This window comes from Schistocerca serialis, chromosome 6, assembly GCF_023864345.2.
Source record: "Schistocerca serialis cubense isolate TAMUIC-IGC-003099 chromosome 6, iqSchSeri2.2, whole genome shotgun sequence".
NCBI lineage: Eukaryota > Metazoa > Arthropoda > Insecta > Orthoptera > Acrididae > Schistocerca > Schistocerca serialis.
Window position 1 is genome coordinate 636,466,945 of NC_064643.1, and position 21,417 is coordinate 636,488,361.

The 21,417-nt window shown below is 35.9% G+C and overlaps 1 protein-coding gene across 2 annotated transcripts in view; it reads right to left on the bottom strand.

The window, feature by feature from the left end:
• Nucleotides 1-21,417, bottom strand: part of LOC126483845 (chitin synthase chs-2) — a 347,785-nt gene that overhangs the window by 45,070 nt on the left and 281,298 nt on the right. For both annotated transcript variants that reach the window (XM_050107058.1, XM_050107057.1), the window contains exons 12-16: nt 20,847-21,057; nt 17,620-17,820; nt 17,311-17,537; nt 16,725-16,892; nt 4,268-4,573 (exon numbers count right to left, since the gene is read on the bottom strand). In XM_050107058.1, the coding sequence (XP_049963015.1) occupies nt 4,268-4,573; nt 16,725-16,892; nt 17,311-17,537; nt 17,620-17,820; nt 20,847-21,057 (1,113 nt within the window). The remainder of the gene's footprint in view (nt 1-4,267; nt 4,574-16,724; nt 16,893-17,310; nt 17,538-17,619; nt 17,821-20,846; nt 21,058-21,417) is intronic.

The following is a 21,417-nucleotide window of genomic DNA, read 5'->3' on the forward strand; positions in this document are numbered from 1 at the left end:
CCTCCCTACAGTTGTTCACTTGCAGCTATTCTCCACAGAGAAAAGTGTTATATGATCTCTTAAATGAAGTACTGGCAGAGCAAAACAACAAAAACTATCCTACTGGTACATTCTATCATTTGATTTTCGGATTTATAAAAGAATTCATCATAAATTACAATTATGTTCTTGTAATATGGGGCCCTTGGCCTGTATGAATTGTTTAAAGGACAGCATCTTTCTGCAATTTTCGCATTACACTATTGTCAGGTACAAATATTTGATGTCATATCATGGAACAGTTGTATTTCAGCCTGCAGTGACTGAATTGTATAGAATGGTTTTAGTACACTAAGAAGGCTCATAAAACTAAGCTTTTGATGTGTCTGAAAAAGAAAGTTTACATTCACTGCGTATTATCAGTTTTCATTCATGGGGGATTGCTTGGTGAACAATGAAGAGATACATGTTGGAAGTTACTGGGAGAGACAGAAAGAAATGGATCAGGGAACAGGTTTGGATTAGAAGATGTAAATAAGACTAATGAAAATAAAATTGAAGTGTGCAGTTTTGTAGCAGGTGAACTGATGATAGATGGACAAAGGAGGAGTTTTGGCAGATTCCATGGGGCTAGAAAAGACTAAGAAAATGACACAAAGCAAAATGGTTTGATTACATTAGAAAACTTTCAGGAGTAATGTCAATGCATGTAAATATATATACAGTAATGCGTGGAAAAGTGCCAAAGAGCTGATGATGACAAAATGTAAACTGTTTTCCAGGTTAATAACATGTAAGAAGAAGAAAAACCATTCAATATTTTGTGGAACACAAATTAAAACAGTGCTACAAAATTAGTTTTTACCCATACCCTTGTGGGATTAATGCCTTAGAATAAAATGGGAATGCCCTTCATAAATGTCACTTTTAATTTTGAGTGACGTACATAATTCTGATATGCATTGTTCTTGTAGTCTTCAGTCTGAAGACTGGTTTGATGCAACTCTGCACACTAGTGTGTCCTGTGCAGACCTCTTCATATTTGCATAATTACTACACCCTTCATCCATGTGAACCTGCTTACTGTAGTCTAGCCTTGCCTCCTTCTATAATGCCCCACCCCACTTCCCTTCACTGCCAAAATGATGACTCATCCCGCAATGCCTCAGAATATGTCCCATTAATTGGTCCTTTCTTTTAGTCCATTTCTGCCACAAATTTCTTTTCTACCCAGTTTAAATCAGTACCTCGTCCTTAGTTACCCAATATACCCAATTAATCATCAGCATTCTTATGTGGCACCACTTTTCAATATTTTGTATTATGATAAAAAAATCATTCATATCATTGAAAAGCTGAGAAAAAGATAAGTATAAACTTTTAGTGAATATGAAACTATCAGCACCAGGAATAGATATGATTATTTCAAGTGATTACTGTAAACATAGCATTTCTGTGGCCTTATTTTATAGCTCTACTTAGAACAAAACTTACATATTTCTGCATTACCCCATTTGCTTATGTGTGCAAACAGAGATATTTCTGTGGTCTTTTTCACTGTTCTTTTCTCTGTATTCATTGTTATCTGAGCACATGTCTTTAATGTTTTAGTGTTAAAAAAGACTAGTTGGTATAAAGTCAGTGTTGAAATTGATGGATGATGGCATTTGCAATCGGGGTGTGAAATCAATCCAACAGAAATACATGTGTGTTACAACAGCTGGGATTCGGCTGCATATTTGTAGCCCAGAAAAAAATTATGTTACAGTGTATTTCTTGTTGTACCACCTTTCATAGTTCTAATGTGTAGAAGGCAAGTACATTTTTACTTTGAGCATCTATATATGATTTATCAGTTAGAGAAGTCATGCTCTAAATGTGCAAGAGTGCTATCTCTATTTCAAAAAATTTAATTACCTTTTTGGTTCTTTTCTCAATGAATTCCCGAGTTCCCCAGGTAATATCATTAAGGTTGAATAGTGTGAAAATATACAGCACCATGTATGCTGATGGTATGGCTATGAAGTACACAATACCAAATGGTAAGCATCCCACTTCTTTTGGGTGAAGTAGTGCTGCAGTTACTACCACAGCAATAACCCCAAAGAAGAAGACAGAGTAAGGTGCAAGCAGGCCATTCTCTTGAATTTGCAGAAGTACACCAACTGTTACAGCCATCATTGTAAGGCTATATGCTGCGCTGATGACCAATGCGACAAACAGCTGCTACAACTAATGATATGTTAGTACACAACATGCATACCTTTAATAATTTATAGTTGGTAAATGAAACATATACACAAGTTAAAGTTAGTGTGTACATATTATCTGTTCTTTACCAATACCCACCAATTGCAAAATAATTTACAGTTATGGGAGAATTGGACCAAATAATTACCCACCACCTTAGTGAAGCATTAACAAAAATACAATGATTAGTAGGGAGAGAAGAAGCAGTAATATCCACAACATCTAGTTTCTACTGATGATTTTAAGTCAGAGAAAGGAAATTGTAACTGTGCCATCACCTCAAGGATGCTTGTAATTTTCTGCAAGATAATTTCATTTAGCCATGCTTGATGTTAACAGATTAAATTTTAATGGACATTATTTTTAATGGATCATGTTAGCAGGTGCATAAAATATTCTTAGTCTTCTTGCCACATCAGGTGTGAGTAAGAGCCTGAGCTTTCAATAACTTCCTGCATTGTCATAATGTGGAGCCACTAATGTTGTTACTGTTAACATGATCCAGTAGACAATGTATGAATATCCATCCCTTCGTGCATTGTCATCACGTAGAACAACTAAATGTTGTTGCTGTTAATGTGATCCAGTAGTCACTCTGTGAATACCCACCCCCTATCATTAATACATCAATTATAAAAAAAGAAATTTGCATATGCTGCCAGAGATTATGTTGATGTCTGTTATGTAGGGATGGTAATAGCACCCCTATTGCCACCAGAAAAATTTATTTCTTGCCATTTTCTCAGCATCCAGCATCAACTTCCATTCATCACTATCCCGGTTAAACATTTCGTAGTTCCTTCTGGTCTCCACATTCTTATTTATTCATGACATAATCTCAGTAGTTTGAAGCATTGGATAAGACTTTTATTTTTGAAAACATAATATAATGTATAATTGTGGCAAAGCAGCTGTTGATTTCTCCATTCCATCATCAGCTGTTCTTGGCTCCAGTAAACTGAGTGAATGTGTGTATGAACACCTTCCTAGCTATTATTTTCAACCATTGTTCTTGGTTTGGAACATGATTAATATTTGTGTATATCTTGTCAGTCTCTTTGAGGATTTATTTTCCTAAATTTCATTAGGTCTTTCTTTATGTCTTTTCTTGTTATATTGCTTTGAAAATATAAATATTTTCATGAGATTCTGTTTAAAGATATTCTTATTACATGACCATACCACTGCAGTCTTTTGAGCTCTAATACATCAGTTAAGCTTCTTTCAGAGTAAAGTTGGTATCATATGTCTTTATTTTTTTTAATTTTATCGTTGCTGTTTATTTTTAAAGCAAGACTGGAGGAACTTCATTCATTTTGCATTGAGGCCACTGCTGGCTGGTGAAGTCAGTGCCATTGTTTCCAAACCATATGTCAAAACTTGGGCAAGTTACATTTATAAAGTGTAATCTTGGCATATAATGAGAAAATTATTTGCCACAGAGAATGACATACAGAATGATGAAATTTTGAAGTTGCAGCAGTATTCTAATGCTTATTTCCGGGTGTATAGTATTGTCTGAAGATACACCACTGCACAAATATGTAAAGTTGTCCACTTTATTGATTTCTTCATTTCAAATCTTCTAGTGCATTGTGTAAGTACTTCTAATCATTATCAAGTCAATCACTTTTGTCCAGATTTGGAAATTTAAGGTGCACCTTTTCAAAATAATGTCACTGGTTTCTGTTTAAAGACATTCTTATCATATAACCAAACCACCACAGTCTTTTGAGTGTTGCACAACATTCTGATATTTACGGATATAGTTACTCCTGAAGCAAGAAGACTGAGAATATTTTATCCAAGAATATTGTCATGAGTGACCGTGTTATCATATTCTCATTGTTAACAGATGCAATTTTATCTGAGCAAACATTGATTTCTTGTTTCTCTCTATATGTTATTTTTCTGTTTGCTCTCCTGATAATGTAAACATCAAAAGAAAATAAACTGTGTATATTGTTCAACAATCAGTCCAATCATGCAAAATCTGAACTAAAGTTTATGTCAATATATTTTGCTTGCAGGAACAAACCTTCTTTGTTTTCTTCACTGCAACCTCTCTTGTTCCCCATGAAACAACATTCAGGTTGATGAGAGAGTACAAAATAAGAAGGAGATACATAGATGGAATAGAAAGCAAGTAAATTATTCCAGGAACAATACACCAGAATTCTTGAGGGTGAAGGCAGGCAGCAATGAAGAAAGATCCAGACAAGGCAATGAGAAAAATTGCTGACGGTGAACCGATGCCGTCTTCACCGAGTTGCAGAGCTGTACCCACGATGACAGCCATCATAATCAGTGCATAGCATGTCGACAAAATCTGGGCCACAAGTAGCTAGATGACACACAAAACAGATTTATCAGCAATAAAACATACACAATAAGCAAGCAGTTGCCTTAGGAAAGATAGGAGCATAGAAAAAAGTTCATACACATAGTATAATAAATCATAGTTTAAAAAATATCTCGAATGACAGTACATGATATAGAAACAGTATAATTTAGCTTTTTCAGAAGTAGGACATGAACATTGACTCTGCCCAAATTGTCTAGTCCATTTATAAGTAATGCGTGTAGTGATTAAATATTGTACTGCAGGTTTGTATTATGTTTCTAGGATACCTGAATGATAGTTATATAAATAATCTTGAAAAAGTCTGTCATAGAGATATGTATAAAGCAGTAACCATGTTTTCTTCTGGAGTTGATGAACTCTTCCCATCAACTATGAAGGTACACAAAAAGAAACTTCAGTTTCTAAAACTGTGAAAGAAAAAATAAATTCAAAACAATTCTGAATTCTTGAATTTATGGGTGCATAAGATATGAAATATCAAAGGTCAAATGCAAATATAAGCTATACTCCAAAACATTTTAATTTTCTGTTAAAAATGGAGATTCAGATGTTTGGAGTTGTGAATAATATATAGCCGAGTTTATTACATGTTCAGTATCTTCAGATCACATAGATAAAACTGCTCAATTTCTATCACAGGAAGATAGAGATGGTAGACAATATTGATGTATTAAAAATATAAGCAAAGAAATGTTTTGTATTGGAACAACAAGAAAAATGTACATGGTGTCCCAGGAGCAATGGTCAGTATTCAGGCGTATGACAGGAATGATCATTTGAAGCAAAAAACTTCATACAGACGTATGCCCTCTTCTGAATGGCTTCCATGGCAGGGCACATTTAAAATATGTGGTTATTTATTCCCTGTGTTATTTAATACAGGAAAATTATTTTTGGAATTGTACATGCCCATTTGACTGAGCGATCAAAAATTAGTCTAGTGCAATATTTGTTTCATCAATATGTATTAGCAGGGACAGTAAAACATGAAGAACAACCAGTTCTCCACAGTGACAGCACTGCCCTGTCCTACACTGACTACCAGCACTGTGAAACAGATGATTATTCTTTACTGTTCCTGCTTACACGTATAAATAAACAAATGTAATGTGGGACCTCGATATTGAATGAGCATGTAAAATTATGCTTTAAATATCATTTTTCTGTATTGAATAATACAGAAAATAAATAAAAACATACATTAAATGTGTTCTATCTAGGAAACCATAGTTCATATGTCCCTATGAAGTTGTTTGCTTCAAATGGTTGTTCCTGTCGTATCCTAGAATACTGACCATTCCTCATGGAATGCATAGTAAATAAGAACACTACAAACATTCTGAACTGTCTCAAAGATGCTTTTAAAACAGAAAACACATCACTTTCTTGTAATGCTATTACAGTATAGAGAATGCCTTAGGTTAAAAGCTTATATGACTGAGTTTCTAACTCCTGCAATATTTGTTTTTATTTTTATTTTTTTTATTTATTTATTCTTTTCCCATGGACTCCAGCTGAAAATCCAGCTGAGAGTATTGGGTAGTGTGTTCATGACTATTTAATAGTAAAATAATTTATCATGTAAAAGGGAGAGGTAAGTCTATTACACTTATAATTATACTGTAGTGATAATACATTGCAATGGTGATTATAGTGACATCACAGAGTGCTCAAAGTATTTATGATCAGTGATACAGTCATTGACATATGTTTATTCTTTGTTTTGTAGACAATAGTTATTTCTTCTTCTTCTTGAATAACTGTTGTATGCTACTTGGATATGGTGCTTTAATAGTATTAATGCCCATGTGTAACTCTGATAAACAATATTTATGAAAACATTTTGGGAAATCGGCAATCAGTTCCATAGTTGTACTTCGAAAAACAGTCTAGATCACACAAATAACATTTATTGGACTGTATTCTGGAATACAGAGCATTATAATTATAGGTGGATATACATATAAAATGTAGATAATGTAATAAAAATAAAAGAAAGTTTTACCCAAAGTTGATGTGTGGAGATGGAGCCACAGACCAGAAAGTGCTAAGTCTTCAATGCTGTCAATTGCTGGAGAAGCAATGATGCTGTGGGGTTAATTATCGGATACTTCACCCCCTAGTCATCTCCACATGTTATTTGTGACCAAAAGAATGAATAATTATTGAATACATGATGAAAAACTTTAGTTACTAACATGAAAATGATATCTATTTACAGCATTGGCTGTAAAATTAACCACTACTATATCTGTGATGCAAAGAATTGAAATATAAAATAGCCCACAGTAAAAAGTCAATAACTTACACCATTCTCTGTGAGACAGTGTGTATATATAAGGCATCATTGGTTACTTAGCAGTGTGTCTAATGTGTCCATAAAATTTTTATTACTAGCTTGCTTGTGGTATCTAATTATAATATCAGTTTAAGTTGCTTATTTTAAGTTTATGCTGTAAAATGTAACATATTAAAATGAAAATTAACATAAAGTAAGAGGCCAATAACATTGCTATTACACTGCCCTCTACAGGACCATCTGCTTGTACAGGATGCTGCTCATTCCTTAGCAATGTGCAACATCAATAGCTGTCAAAGATGTTACAATGTAATGGATTATATTTAGCTGGTTGTTCTTTGCATCTCGAGTATAATAGTGGTTAATCTCACAGACAATACTGGAAATAGCTATAATTTTTTAATTAGTAACTCAAGTTTTTCATCATGTATTCAATAAGCATTCATTGTATTGGTTAGAAATGACTTGTGGAGATGAGTAGGGGGTGGAGTTCCGCTACATAACTGGACCACATATTTGCTTCTCCAACAGTTGACAGCACTTGAAGACTTCTGCAGTTCCTGCTCTGTAGATCCATCTCCCCACATAGGCTATGGGTATAACTTTGTTTTATGTTCATATTTTATCTGTATGTCCCTCTATATTTTCCGTACTTAATATTCCAGAGTACAGTCTGAAGATAGTCTATCTTTGGACTGAAATCAGTCATCAATAAATGTGATTTGTGTGATCTATACTGTTTTTCTAAGTAAAACCCTAACAAACAACATTTTTAGTGACCACAACACAATCTGAAACGCAGTGTGATCAGAAATGAATGTGCAGCTCGACACTGACTGCCCAATGTACGTGAAACAAGTGTGCCAGCTGCATTGTACTGCATGTCCCTTACGAGTCCCATTGTCATATCCTCAAGCTGGACATGCCACCTACAATCGAGTCACTTATGGGCACAATAATTTGCAGATCCTAAATCAAGCCCCCACTATTCTAGCAACAAAGTCCTATTTTATGGTTTGCACAGTTAGATGGTCTGTTCTTGTTAGCACAGGTGACAACAAATGAGACTAAGTACAGCTACATTGTTTAGCATTGAATAAAGACATGGCTACAGAGATGCAAGATATTCTGGCTGCACCACCAAACACCAATTGGTATGTGACAATCAAGAATGCTTTAATCACTTGCCCATTGCAGTCGAAGGTGAAGAGGCTTGAGAAGTTGTTGTGCACAGAAGAGTTGGAAGAATGCACCATCTTGCAGTTGCTGTGACTCCTGCGGGCACTTGTGAGCAATGCCATCAACAATAATGTACTTAAGAATATCTGGCTGTTGCGCCTACCATCCCGTGCACAGAAATATTAATGGTGTGTGCCGGTGATCTCAACACACAATTCTGTTTAATGTCACATAATTAGTGTAAGTTGTGTTTTTACTAAGAATGTGTCCCTGTTAGGAACAGATCTTTTTAATTTTTGAATTTTATTGTCTTACGGTGAAAATCAGATCACAGTTTAAGGTGCAGAGAGATCAACAACTAAATGTGGCCCAACATTTAGTCAATCCCCCAGTGCAATTTTTAAAGGAAGAAAGCTTTCTAACACACACACACACACACACACACACCAAAAAAAAAAAAAAAAAAAAATTCCTTACAAAACAAGATTTAGAGCAGGGTACAACCCAAATGTGTGGGATGTTCACTAAAGTGCAAAACATAGTGTGAAAGCAAAAAGAGATCTCTAATGATCTAAATCAATTATGACAAGTTCAAGAACAATTTCCTCTTTGATTACAAAAAGTAACAAGTTGCAGGATCTGAGAAATAAACAACAAGAAGTAGGAACTAAATTAGGACAATTAAACCAAATAGTAGCTTATCATCTGGTTGTGATCAATTGATTGAGAAAAGATTTGATGAACATAAATCAAAATGTTTGAGCAAATTTGATGACTGGGCAAAAGATAAAGAGCAACAAATGATACACAATTTTAACATGTTCACAAAAGTATTAAGAAAGCGGTAAAGAAACTTATCAGTTGATAATTTACCTTCAAATAATAAACTCAAGCAAGATCTGGAGAAAATTAAGGATCAATTAGGACATGACTTTGTACAGTTGGGGACAAGAATCTCACAGTCTGTTGAAGTCTTTTCATGAGATATAGAGGAGATTCAGGGGGCAATACAGGATGGCCATACCAAATTGCACTTGGAAGACAGAGAATAGACATCGAGTACTAAACCAGAAGATGTCAGTGTTCATGCTTATCAAACATTTTGCAATAATAATTCAGATTCAGTGCATGAAATTTCATCAGCCACAATATATACAACAATGTTAATTGGAGGAGAAACTTCTCGGACTTAGGCAGCTTTAACAGTTTTCACCTGGCAAGATTATTGCAAATCCTTTTGTGTTTATTTGTGGATTCCATAGAGTCTTAGGGAGGTCATAGGCAGAATCACAAAAGATAAGTTCTGTCTCAGGCTATATTCAGAGAGCTGACAAACTATGGGCCACTGATATGCTGGACTCCTGTATGATGTATGAGGAATTCAAAAAAGTCTTCCTAGCCAAATACTGGTCTAGAGCAGGGATTCCCAAACTTTTCCTCTTATGCAACATTTTGAGGTTTGTGGTAATCTGATGAAACACATTCTTTATTTTGAAGGTTAAAAATACGAAAAACCTATTTTATTCAGTGATTACTTCCACTTTAAATCATAACTAATAAGATGCAAATCACTATAAATCTTTTTAAAAAGTAAGTAGTATCATCAGAAAGTTGAGAAAAAATAAACACTGTGTTATAAAAGTTTTATTTTTTATTTTATTTATTTGTTTCTTCAGAGCTCTTCTTCACTAACTGCAGAACACTGGTGTTCCGTGGAACACAATTTGGAAAACCCTGGTCTAGAGGGATAGAGGAGCACCTGAGGAAGCATGTCTTTAATCCAGAGCCTCTTTCATTTAAACTGGGTTGCTTGGGACAGTACTTCAAAAAGTTTTCGAATAAGGTGAGTGAGATATTGGGATGAACCACCAAGCAGGGTAGTGCAGTGGTTAGCATAAGGGACTCACATTCAGGAGAATGATGGTTCAAACCTGCATCCGGCCATCCTGATTTGAGTTTTCCATGATTTTCCTAAATCACTTACGACAAATTTTGGGATGCTTATGTCGAAAGGGCACAGCCGATTTCCTTCTCTGTCCTTCCCTAATTTGAGCTTGGGCCCCATTTCTAATGACCTCATTGTCGACAGGATGTTAAACACTAATCTCCTCCTCTGAGATAATGATAGCCTACAGATTCTAAAAGCCAAGTTGAGGTTCATGAAGAACATACACATACTTCTGAATAGAATATAGGTTAATTCATGTTTGTCTTAGATTCAATTGATGTGATACAGGCAGATATCAAATTGAAAATTGTACAAGGCAATTTCCATGTGCAGGAACATACTTCATATAATGTCTACGCAAATAACATCATGCACACAAGACAAGCAAATGGTCCTATGAACACAGCTACAGTCCTGAACAGAATTGCAATTACTGGCAGAGTGGGAATGGAAACAGCTTCCTTCCTCAGGGTAATCAGCCAAATAGATAAGACTGAAGATAAAATCCAGTCTATAATTCCAATACCAATAAGCAGCACTGGAACCAGAATTATAGTCAAACACAGCAACCACACGTGACAAGTAATAACTGGCAAGGACAAACACCAGTGATAACAGGTGTGACAGACAACATGACTCACTTTGGTGACCAGAGTGTGTAAAATTAGATGCAACTGTATCATGCCCCATAGGAGAAGTTGCTAACTGGAATAGGGGCTGTGAGTGAGAAGTCAACTCTTTACCTTACAATAGTGCTGTGGGTATTATGGACAAACTACGTGGGGACATCAGTCCATGTGACAGAGTGGATTCCTCAGTACCGATCTCAGCTATACATCTGAGTGTACAAGATATTTCAATTGTAATGGTGCTGGATTTTGGAATGTCAGTGAACTATTTCAAATAGTTTTTTCCAAAGGGTATCCCAAAGGACCTGTTTGGCTTCACTTCCAGTGCACAATTGTAATATAGTTGGAGGCACAAGATCACAATGTGTCAGAGTACAGATTCAGTTGGAGGATAAGCTGGGCAAAGTAGCCATAAAATGTACATTCCTAGTAATAAAAATTTTAGCAGCGGATTATATTCTAGGCCTGAAAAGTATCCAAGGGAGGGATGGAACAATCAGCTTTTCAATGGGAAACATCAATTTTTGGATCAACAGAGCTATTGCCCAAATATACTTACTGCAGGAGAAAGATGGTCATAGGAAATACTGTTGAGGAGTGAGTGTACATTTAATAGTGAAGAATAGTTGACAAACTAGTATATGTCAACCAAAAGTGATTAATATATTAGCATTGTGTGACCAAGTTCAACAAAAATTAATGGAGCCCGAGCACTTTGATGATGACCAGAAGAAGCAACTGTCAGCCCTCTTGAATCAGTACTATCTAATATTTGAAGAGAAGCCAGGAATATTAAGGTATATATATGTAATCTAGATGTTTTTTCCACTCAAGGCCTATTGCCATAGCTTCTACCTGGTTACCTGGAGATAATAAAGGGTAGTGGGAGAGAGAGTAAGAACTGCCATCTGAACTTTACAGAAAAGGGGAAGAGGAAAATTGACAATGAGAAAAGTAGACTGAGGATTCATTGGTTTCAAATCAGAGAAAAGGTCTTACTGAGAAGGTGTTTTTCATTGCTTGGTAAGAGAAACAAGAAATGCGGTTACTATTTGTGGAGCCATTCTAGATCTTTAGGATACCTCATCCGGGATCATTTGTGTTGGGATATCGGGATATGCACCATGTGAAAAGGTTGTATCCCCATCAAGATCTTAAGAAGAATTATGCTTGCTGTAAGGCTGAGAGACAATTATGTAATGCTGAAACATAAATAGGCCTGCAAATTTTGTTTAGATATTGCACTAGATATGGTATTACAAATAAACTGTGATTTTTCCAGAAGATATTATCTGTGATATGAAGAAAGTTGAAATGATGACATGAGTGTATATGTGTTTGTGTTAATGAACTTTTATTTTAGAAACTGTGTAAATTATGAATTTCATATATTTATACAATACAATAATTATTTTCAAGCTTAGTGATCACTTTTGTAAGATGTCAACAATTATTTTGTAGAATTTAGGGTTATTTAGATTCTTACAATTGAATTAATTCTTGTGGTATTAAGAGTTTCCATTGAAGAGAAGTTATTGAATTAATTTGTGAGGTGGTTCCCAACTGAGACTATTATGGCAATATTTTTCGGAACCTAATAGAAATTGTTGTTTATACTCTGTTAAGACAGTTTTAATTCATTCTGATTCTGAGAATAAAGTGTGACATTTTAAGTCGTCTTCCTTATTGATGCCCATATCATGCTGGCACAAGTGGATTAAATCTTGGAGTTGTTGCAGTGTGTTCTGCATGAAATGTATCAGCAGTTGCAAATATGAGCCAACATCAGCTGTTGTAGTTCTTATTTGCAATTGCAAATACATTTCATGTATCTGATAATGGCTGTAGCCATCACATTGTATCAGGCACTGAAATATCAAAATGTGCTCTGCATTCAGAACAGGTGAACCTACATCAGAACCATGTACTAGGATCCCAAAATCAATGCTAGGTGTGGTACAATAGCATTATCTAATTCCTGAACTAAATTAATTTAGATTTGGAGATGGCTGGAAGTTTTAATGGAATGTGATAGAATTTGGAACAGGTAAACGTTTGGTGCACATGTCCATGAAAAACATAGATTGGTGTTAAACAGCCAGTAATGAACTTCCCATGAAGGTGTTGTGTGGTGTGTTTGCTGAAAGTGCAGCCATTTAATGGATATGAATTTTTATAGAGCAGTGAAACAGAGTGAGTGCACACAAAATGTGAGTGATTCTAGTTGATTGCAAAAAGCTGTTCAATCGTCAGCCTACCCAATAAAGCTTATTGTCACCAAGTGGTAAACAAGTACATGTTCTGATTAAAATTTTAAATTTTGTGGATAATGAGGGAAGATGTGATTGCATCAGGGACAACCTGTGACTGTTGATAAGGTCATCACAAGTTCACAAGTGGATTATGATATGAAATGACACACATTTGAGAGATATTGTTAATAGATACAAAATAAACCCAATTTGTGAGCAACTCCTTCCAGATCAAGGAATTCAGACCAGAAGTGAAGTAAATAAATTGCATGAACTAACCCATTCCTTTTCAGGACTGTAAATCTAAATACGTTCTTATTTTCTGTTTGGAATCTTCCATGTTGACAAGTCACTGATATGAGTGTGGTGCTATGAAGGTCCAATCTTACCTGCTTCCCTCTCTCAGGATCACCCTGTTCTTGTCAACCTGCACTAGTCCTAGTTCAAGAAGGGCCTCTTTTCATCTTCACCATCGTCATCAATCCTGCTATCTCAACCTGACATCATGATGGCACCATTTCCAAGCAATTATCCATCGTACATGATTGTGTGTGTTTATGTTTTGAAATGTTTCATGCCCACTCCACCAAAATTATCACCAAAACTTTTACAAACAAAAATTTTGTTCATAACTTTCAATGAAACTGTTAGATCAAAACTCATCAGAACTATCTGTCAATTGATAACATTTTTTTTACCAGTACCTGTTTATTCAAAACTGATCACAGAGACGGAAATGTCAGAACTATTTATGAAACATTTTTAAATGAATTAATACTTGAATCACTGTAAATTTCTGAATAAGAACAAGGGTGAATGAACTTCATTTCAAGTCTTCCATTGTCTACTTCAGAACCCTCACCCAAATGGGAAAGTTCCTTCATTACTGATATAGTCCATGGCATTACTAGTTATTTAATTTATCAACCAAATGACTGGCACATAATTTCAACCTTGTCATTAAAAAAGTAACATGCCATCTTGGGTTACTCAGAAGTAACTAAGCATAAATAATAAGTTGCAACCATTGTATATGTAGCTATATTAATTGTACTCAGAAATTAAAGCCCTGAGAAATGATTGATGAAATAGAACCTATTGTGGTAACTAAATATTGGCGCAGCAAAATTTAGTTACCAATGGGAGGAGGGGGGGGGGGGGGGGCTCACATAGTATCCCTGATAGATATCTAATCTGCACATTGAAGATTTTGCACACAACTCACATGACAAAAGCACCTTTTCTACCATTGACTTATTATGAGCATATTGTCAGATACATATCATGCCTGAAGATATAGCCAAAACTCCAGTTACTACTCCATTCAGCCTCTTCAAGTTTATGAGAATGCTATTCGGATTATGCGTTAATGCACAAATGTTCCAACATTTTATGGATGAGATAATGTGCGACCTTGATTTTTGTTGCATGTAGATTGCTGATATTTTGGCGATGTCTGCTTTGGAATCAGAGCATGTGGAGCATTTGTGTCACTTTTCAGCTGCCTCTGTTCACAGGGACTGATTATTAACTCTTCGAAGTGCATAGTGACAGAGTGACAGAGTTTTAAGGTCTGAGGATATCCCATCAATGCCCTGGCAAGTGCATGAGAAAGTTCAAGGCATAGTCAAATACCCACAGCCAATTATGATCCAGGAGCTGTGATGATTCTCAGGCATAATAAATTTCTATCGCTGTTTTGTATACAATCATGTATTGGTATCATCTCCATTGGCTGACGTGTTGAGAGGTGCTGTGAAAGTGAAGGGTGAAATATTGTTGATCAGTGAAGCAGAAATAGTTTTCATCAAAGTGAAAACTGCCATCACCATCCTGTTGTTCAAGCCCCTCTGACTTTGATGGTAGACCTGTCAGCAACAGCAACAGGCACTGTACTACAGCAAAAAATAGAGCAGTGCTGGCAACCACTTGTGTTTTTCAGCCAGAATCTTTCACCAGCACAACAAGGCTGGTCGGCATACAATTGCAAGCTGTACATGACAATTGCTGCCACAAAAGGTTTCGCCATATCCTTGAAGGGCAGCAGTTTACTTTGGTCACTGCCACGAACCACTGATGTTCACCTTTCATCAGAAGCCAGACAAGGGATCACCATAACAGCTATGCCACCTACATTACATTGGCCAATTTATGATGCATGTTATTCACGTTCATGGTGATTTGAATGTTCAGCGGACACTCTCCCTTGCATTGAAATGCTTACAATCCAAGCTCTTGCTAAGTAACAACACCTCAGTCCAGGTCTATGTGCATTCCTGAGGCAACCAAACAGCCTGCACCTCCAACACACCACAGTACCACTGGTGAACATAAGAATGTATTGTGATGTTTCTACATTGAAGATGTGACCATTTGTCCCCCTACTGTTTCAACTCCAAGCTATTGCTTCATTACATAATTTGGCACATACTGGGGTCTATGGTATGTTAAATCTTGGGAAGTATGCTTTTGTGTGGCCTAATATGGATAAAGATTACAAACTGGTTGAGGACCAGTGCATGGTTTCTCAGATGAATAAAATTGCTTGACATATCAAAGCACCACTTGGCATATTTCTATCACCTAATCAATTTTTTTAGCATGTCCATTTAGACATTATTGGGCTGTTCACATCATACAAAGATTTCAATTACTGTCTTACTGCCATCGACCACTTTTCACATCATCCAGAAGCCTTCCCTAAGAATAATATAATCTCTGAAACTGTAGCAAACACATTCTTTTGCCTATTTCAGCATGCTCCTTTATGTTACCACAGATAAAGGCTGACAATTTGAATCATATTTGTTTAAAGCACTTGCCACCCTGTTAGGCATGGAGCATATCTCCAACAGCACTTACCATCCTCCACCTAACGGGCTCATGGAATAACTGCAATGGCAGTTGAAGACAGTATTAAGATGTCATGATTCACAACACTGGACGGAAGCATTACCCATTGTGCTTCTGGGCCTTTGAGCATCCATCAAGACAGATCTCAAGGCCACAGCAGCTGATCTCATGCATGGCCAAGTGCTGAATTACCAGGTGAAATGCTCAAGCTTACTAATGACTGTGTCAGTGCCTCTGACTTTGTCTCCAAAATGCAGCACAAATCAGACAAATCTGGCCTGTCACACCACAATGCCAACTCACTCATTGTCCTTTTATTTTCAGGAATCTAGCACAATGTGGCACGCAAGCAACTCCAAGCCCCACATGACGGGCCTTACACCATCCTTGGCAGGGATAGAAAGACGTTTAAGATTGATGAGTATTCACACCACAGTCTCTGTGAATCACCTCAGCATCCTCAGCTACCATCAACTAGCCTGTCACAAACCAGCCACAAAAATCAGCAGACACTAAACTTACAGATACTGCAGCAGACATGGCTACACCACAACCTGCAGCAAACAGCAGTTCACAAAATATCACAACAGACTTCACAAAGCAGGAGATCATGTGAGCAGGATGCCACATCTGTTTCAGCACCAAGTATCACTGGCACTATTGGGTGTGTGACGGAGTGATCATACATTGGAGAGACATCAAACAGTGCTCAAAGTATTCAGGTTCGGTGGTATGTTCATTGCCCTATGTTTATTCTTCATTTTGTAGTGGTTAGTTATTCTTTGTTTTTGTTGAGTAAATGTTGTATGCTGCTTGGATAGATGCAATACTTTAATCACTGTTTTAGTACGACTATCATATGCGTGTGAATACAAATCTATAATACAGTTATGTTTCTGCAAGAAATTAAACATACACAGACCTTCCCTGTATCATATTATTTTTGGTGTATTAAAGACACCGTTCTTACCTGTAAACTTGATTTGCATGTAAAACATACTAACATGAAGAGAAGTATGGGAATAATATTATATTGGAAGCTTGTCCAGTTATCAATGTGGAATGCTGCCACAAAAGCTCCTACCAACATAAGGAATATGGTTCCAGGACCTAGGATGGTACCACCCATCAGTAAAATCTGGAAGAGGAGACATCCATTTACAACTGTCATTCTATTTGACATTTTTAAGATGATGGCTTTTAAAAAGTAATAGTAGTTATTAAACTTTTATGTTGACAAAACAAATCAGCAGTTCTCAACAAATAACCACATACAATATCTACATTTAAATTAATTCCAAGAAGATTGATCCAAGAAATCTTGTTTTAGTGGAATACCAACTGGCAAACTGAAGACATTTTAAGCAACTATGATCCATTTTACCTTTACTTTTATTGGAGACACATGTGTGGTGGTCTTACAAGAACACCAATACGAAGTCAGTCTGATCTTGGATAATAGTTATTTGGCATTCAGAATATGAAAAACAACAACAACAATAACAATAATAATAATAATAATGATAATGAATCATTAGAATAAAAATAATTCTTACCTGGTATCCTATGTATGGTAATGAGATATTATCATTTATTTTAATTGTTCTTTTGGAGTCCATTAGAAGGTCCATAATGTTGGCCATAGTTGAAGGTACCCATCGACGCCGTTGGTTATAAAATTCATTGAAACCCTCAGGACAGTGTGTGTAAGCATCACTGGCTGCTGAATATTCTACTCGGTATCCTCTTTGTAAAAGTAGTGTACAGAGCCATCTATCTTCACCTGTAAATATAAAATGATTGTATTACGCCAGATAGAAAAACAGGTAGTTTTTCCTTGTTTATAAAATTTAGATTCTCCTGACCTTGATCATATTGCACATAGTGTCGAGCTTCCTCTGATCTTGTTGTATATTTGTTCATTACGCAGTCATCCATAAGTGCCTTCCCTCTGAAGAGAGAGAAACATCCAGGGCTACACAGGACGCAGCCTATCATATGTTCTGTTGCCTTCTGCAGCCAATGTCCAATGGCATATTCAAACATCTGATACCACACCATGGGTCCTGTAATTGTTTTAGATCTTGTAAAAGTTAATAATAATGATAATAATCTTTATTGACCTGTAATAACTTTACCATCATGGACTTCTAACACAGAATTAAGAAACATTAGAAGGACTGCACCCATCATTTGATGGTTGCTCTGCTTTAGTAGACTTATTTCTTGTAAATGGTTTGCTCCACAGTTCCCACTTCCCATGACTTCTAACAAATATTTGTGAGGTACACATCTGCAATGAATTCAGCATTTATGACCTTTATGAAAAGTGGTACAGTGAACTACTATAAGGTCCTCTACCCGTCATTTTGGCAGGTAAGGACATGAGAACAATAGCTTTCTGACTATCCACATCTATTGTTGCTTGGCTTCCTGATTGATTTATGAAAATTGGTAGTCCTTTTGTCAGTGAGGAAGGAAGTTTGATTGCTTGAGAGGTGCAGTTTGTATTGACCACATTTCAGTTGCTTCATAATGGCATATCCCATACATGGTTTTTATGATTAAGAAACTTTAAAATATTTGATTTCAGTGTCAGATGAAACTGAAGATCCTCATAATGTTTGTGAAGTCAGTGAATTACTGGAGGCTGGCACTGCAATCACTAATGATGATGAGGAATATATCCCTGCCATTGATGAAATCTGTGACTCTTCTGACAGCAATGTTGTGCCTACCGGGCAGGAACAAAACAAAGAGAAGCAAACAAATGTTGCTTTTCCTATTGCAGATATGCTGGTATAAACTTTACATTATTTTTATTATTATTATTACTATTGTATTTCAGCTCATATTTCAGAAAGTGTTATATGAATTTTCTAACTTCCTTTCACTCTATAATAATTCAAAGTTCATCGTTTATGTTGTAATTGAATTATTGTACTACATATTTTCAGATACATCAAACAACAATGTACCCATTCCCACAGCAAACAGCATTAGAAGCATTTTTGGCAGAGGGAAAGAAAAGATACAGATGAAAGAAAATCCTTCCATTGGAGTAGTGAAACAGCCAATGATGGAACAACATGAACTATTATACCTATACAAGACATTGCCGGAAAACAGCCATCTTGAAGGTAGCAGCGGGACCTATAGCTTATGCAAAGAGATCTGTTGGAGCAGGTATACATTCTAGTGCCTGAAGGTTACTAATTGAGAACAACATGCTTCAAAACATAAAGAAGTGTACAGAAAATAGAATACATCAAGGAATGCAGGATGATGACTGGACCATTGGATCAATGCAATAAAAGCAAATACATCACTTATGTATTTGCAACACATATATGGAGCAAAGAATTTGCTGTTGAAGTTGTTATGGTCAAATACTCCAGCTTTCTTCCTGAACACAATGAACAGAAATAAATTCATTGAAATTTTGTGGTTTATGTGCATTGATGAAAAGGACATACATTCCCAAAGAATAAGGACAGATTGCTTTCCACCTGCTACCCCTGTCTGGAATCCTTCCATTTCCAGTTCCTTGCAGTGTTACATTCAAGATGAAAATTATGTGAGAAGCCCTTTCATTCAATATAAGAGTAATATACCAGACAAAATTGGAATAAAGTTTTGGTTTACAGTTGATAAAAATTATAGGTGCGTGGTAAATTGCTTTCCTTACCTAAGCAAAGATTAGCAGCACTCCACAGGTGTTCTTCTTGCAGAGAATATTGTAATTCATCTTATACAGCCCTTTGCTTCCACAAGAAGAAATATTACATGTGATAGTTTTATCACAACCAAATGCCTTACAGAAAGTTCGAAATGTAAGAGTACAAACATTGTCTCAGTCAGCAAAATCTGCTGCAGCACCTTTACATACAGCTATACTTAATGTCAGGTGACATAACTTGAACGTACTATCAGGGGAAAAATAACAAAAATGTGCTTCTTTTGAGTTCATTGGATGACACAGTTACTGTCAATGAGTGACATCTTAGAAAGCTACCAGAATCACTGGCATACTACAATAACACCAAGTACGGCACTGACATTGACCAAATGGCTCAACTGTAGACTGTGGAGTATGGATGTCACAGAGGTCCTACGCATGTTTTTTTCCCCCTAGTATATTGAATTTGCCAGCTATTAATGCATGGCTGCTCTATGGGGAAGTGACAGGTGAGAAAGTAAACAATATCAGTTTATGTACATGTTGGCAGAAGAGTTGCTTCAGCATATAAAGTCTCAAGGGTACAAAACACACTTCATGATACTGTTCCACAACATAGCAACATTTTTAGGACTTGACAATTGGAGAATGTAGAGGAAAGAATAGGAGCAAGCATTTATGTACAAAGTGCAGCAAGTATGCTTGTGGACCACGATTAGGCAACACTGAATGCACATGTGTTTGGTGTCATCATGCAGCAGGTGGCTTTGAATGAATGACATCAGGTTTACAAATGTTTTATCTACTATATATTGTGCTATCCAAAATTTTATGTTAAAGTAAGTTTTACTAAGCAAAATTATCCATTTCACATTTTGTTATCATATATATATTTGGATTAATTATTAGGTAGAAAATGACCACTGCATCATATAATTCTTTAGAAAAAAGTAGAACTATATCCTGGTAAACTGTATAAGTAGTACAAAATAAACTGGTATAAATCCAAATTAGTTTACCATTTTTAAAACAGCAAATTAAACTACACCTGTCAAACTCAGAAGTTTGCCCTAAATACGCCATAACCCCAGTCCTTCAGGTGTTAAGAAATGTGGTCCTACTACTCTCGTTAGGTATTTCTATAATAATTACTTATTTAAATTTTTTAAAGGTTTAAATAACAAAATCATAGAGGCAAGACTCAGTATGAAAAAGTAATTTTCAGAAGGTTAAATTTTGTTTGGTAAGTCTACTGTGAAATCCTGCGTAACCATACAATGATTTTTGGTGAGGCTTGTAAGATTTAAAATATTAACAGTTCATTTATGTGACAAAATTACTGTTTTTAAAAACATGTGGCTTCTAATAGTAAAGTTCTTTGTATAAGCAGTTATAGTGAAAAGTGACTCATACCAGAACCAACAGGGTGGATGCGGCCACATGCTGCTCCCAGATTTCTGTTCTTCTTCATCAAGTGAACCAACAAATGTACAGCATGAGGTTGAAAATCAATATCTCCATCAAGTGTTAATAAATATGTATTCTGTGCTATCACTGCTTTTCGGTCCACAGGAATAGGTAGCTCCATGAGTCGGTGTCCAAGCAAATAGTACATGTACATGACCTATGAAAAGACAGTTTTGTTACAATATGTATATTAGGAAGCCAACTATCATTTTTAATGCAATTCTTAAAAAATTTACTTGTAGACAGAATGTCATTCTGTAGATTTATTGCCAACTGTGTGACTTCCCCAAAATGTATAATTGGTTTCACAATACCATGTCAGAAGGAGTAGGAGCACTTAATACTCTTGATAATTGTGTATCCAGGAAACACAAGACCGAACTGTTTTCTGTGAGAAGAATTGATTTTTTGCATGTAGGACTAAGACACATATTGACTGTTAGTGGAGGCCTTGGCTGTGCCAGTTGTCACAAGAACAACTGATGTTATTTGTTCATTTGATTCAGGACAACATAAT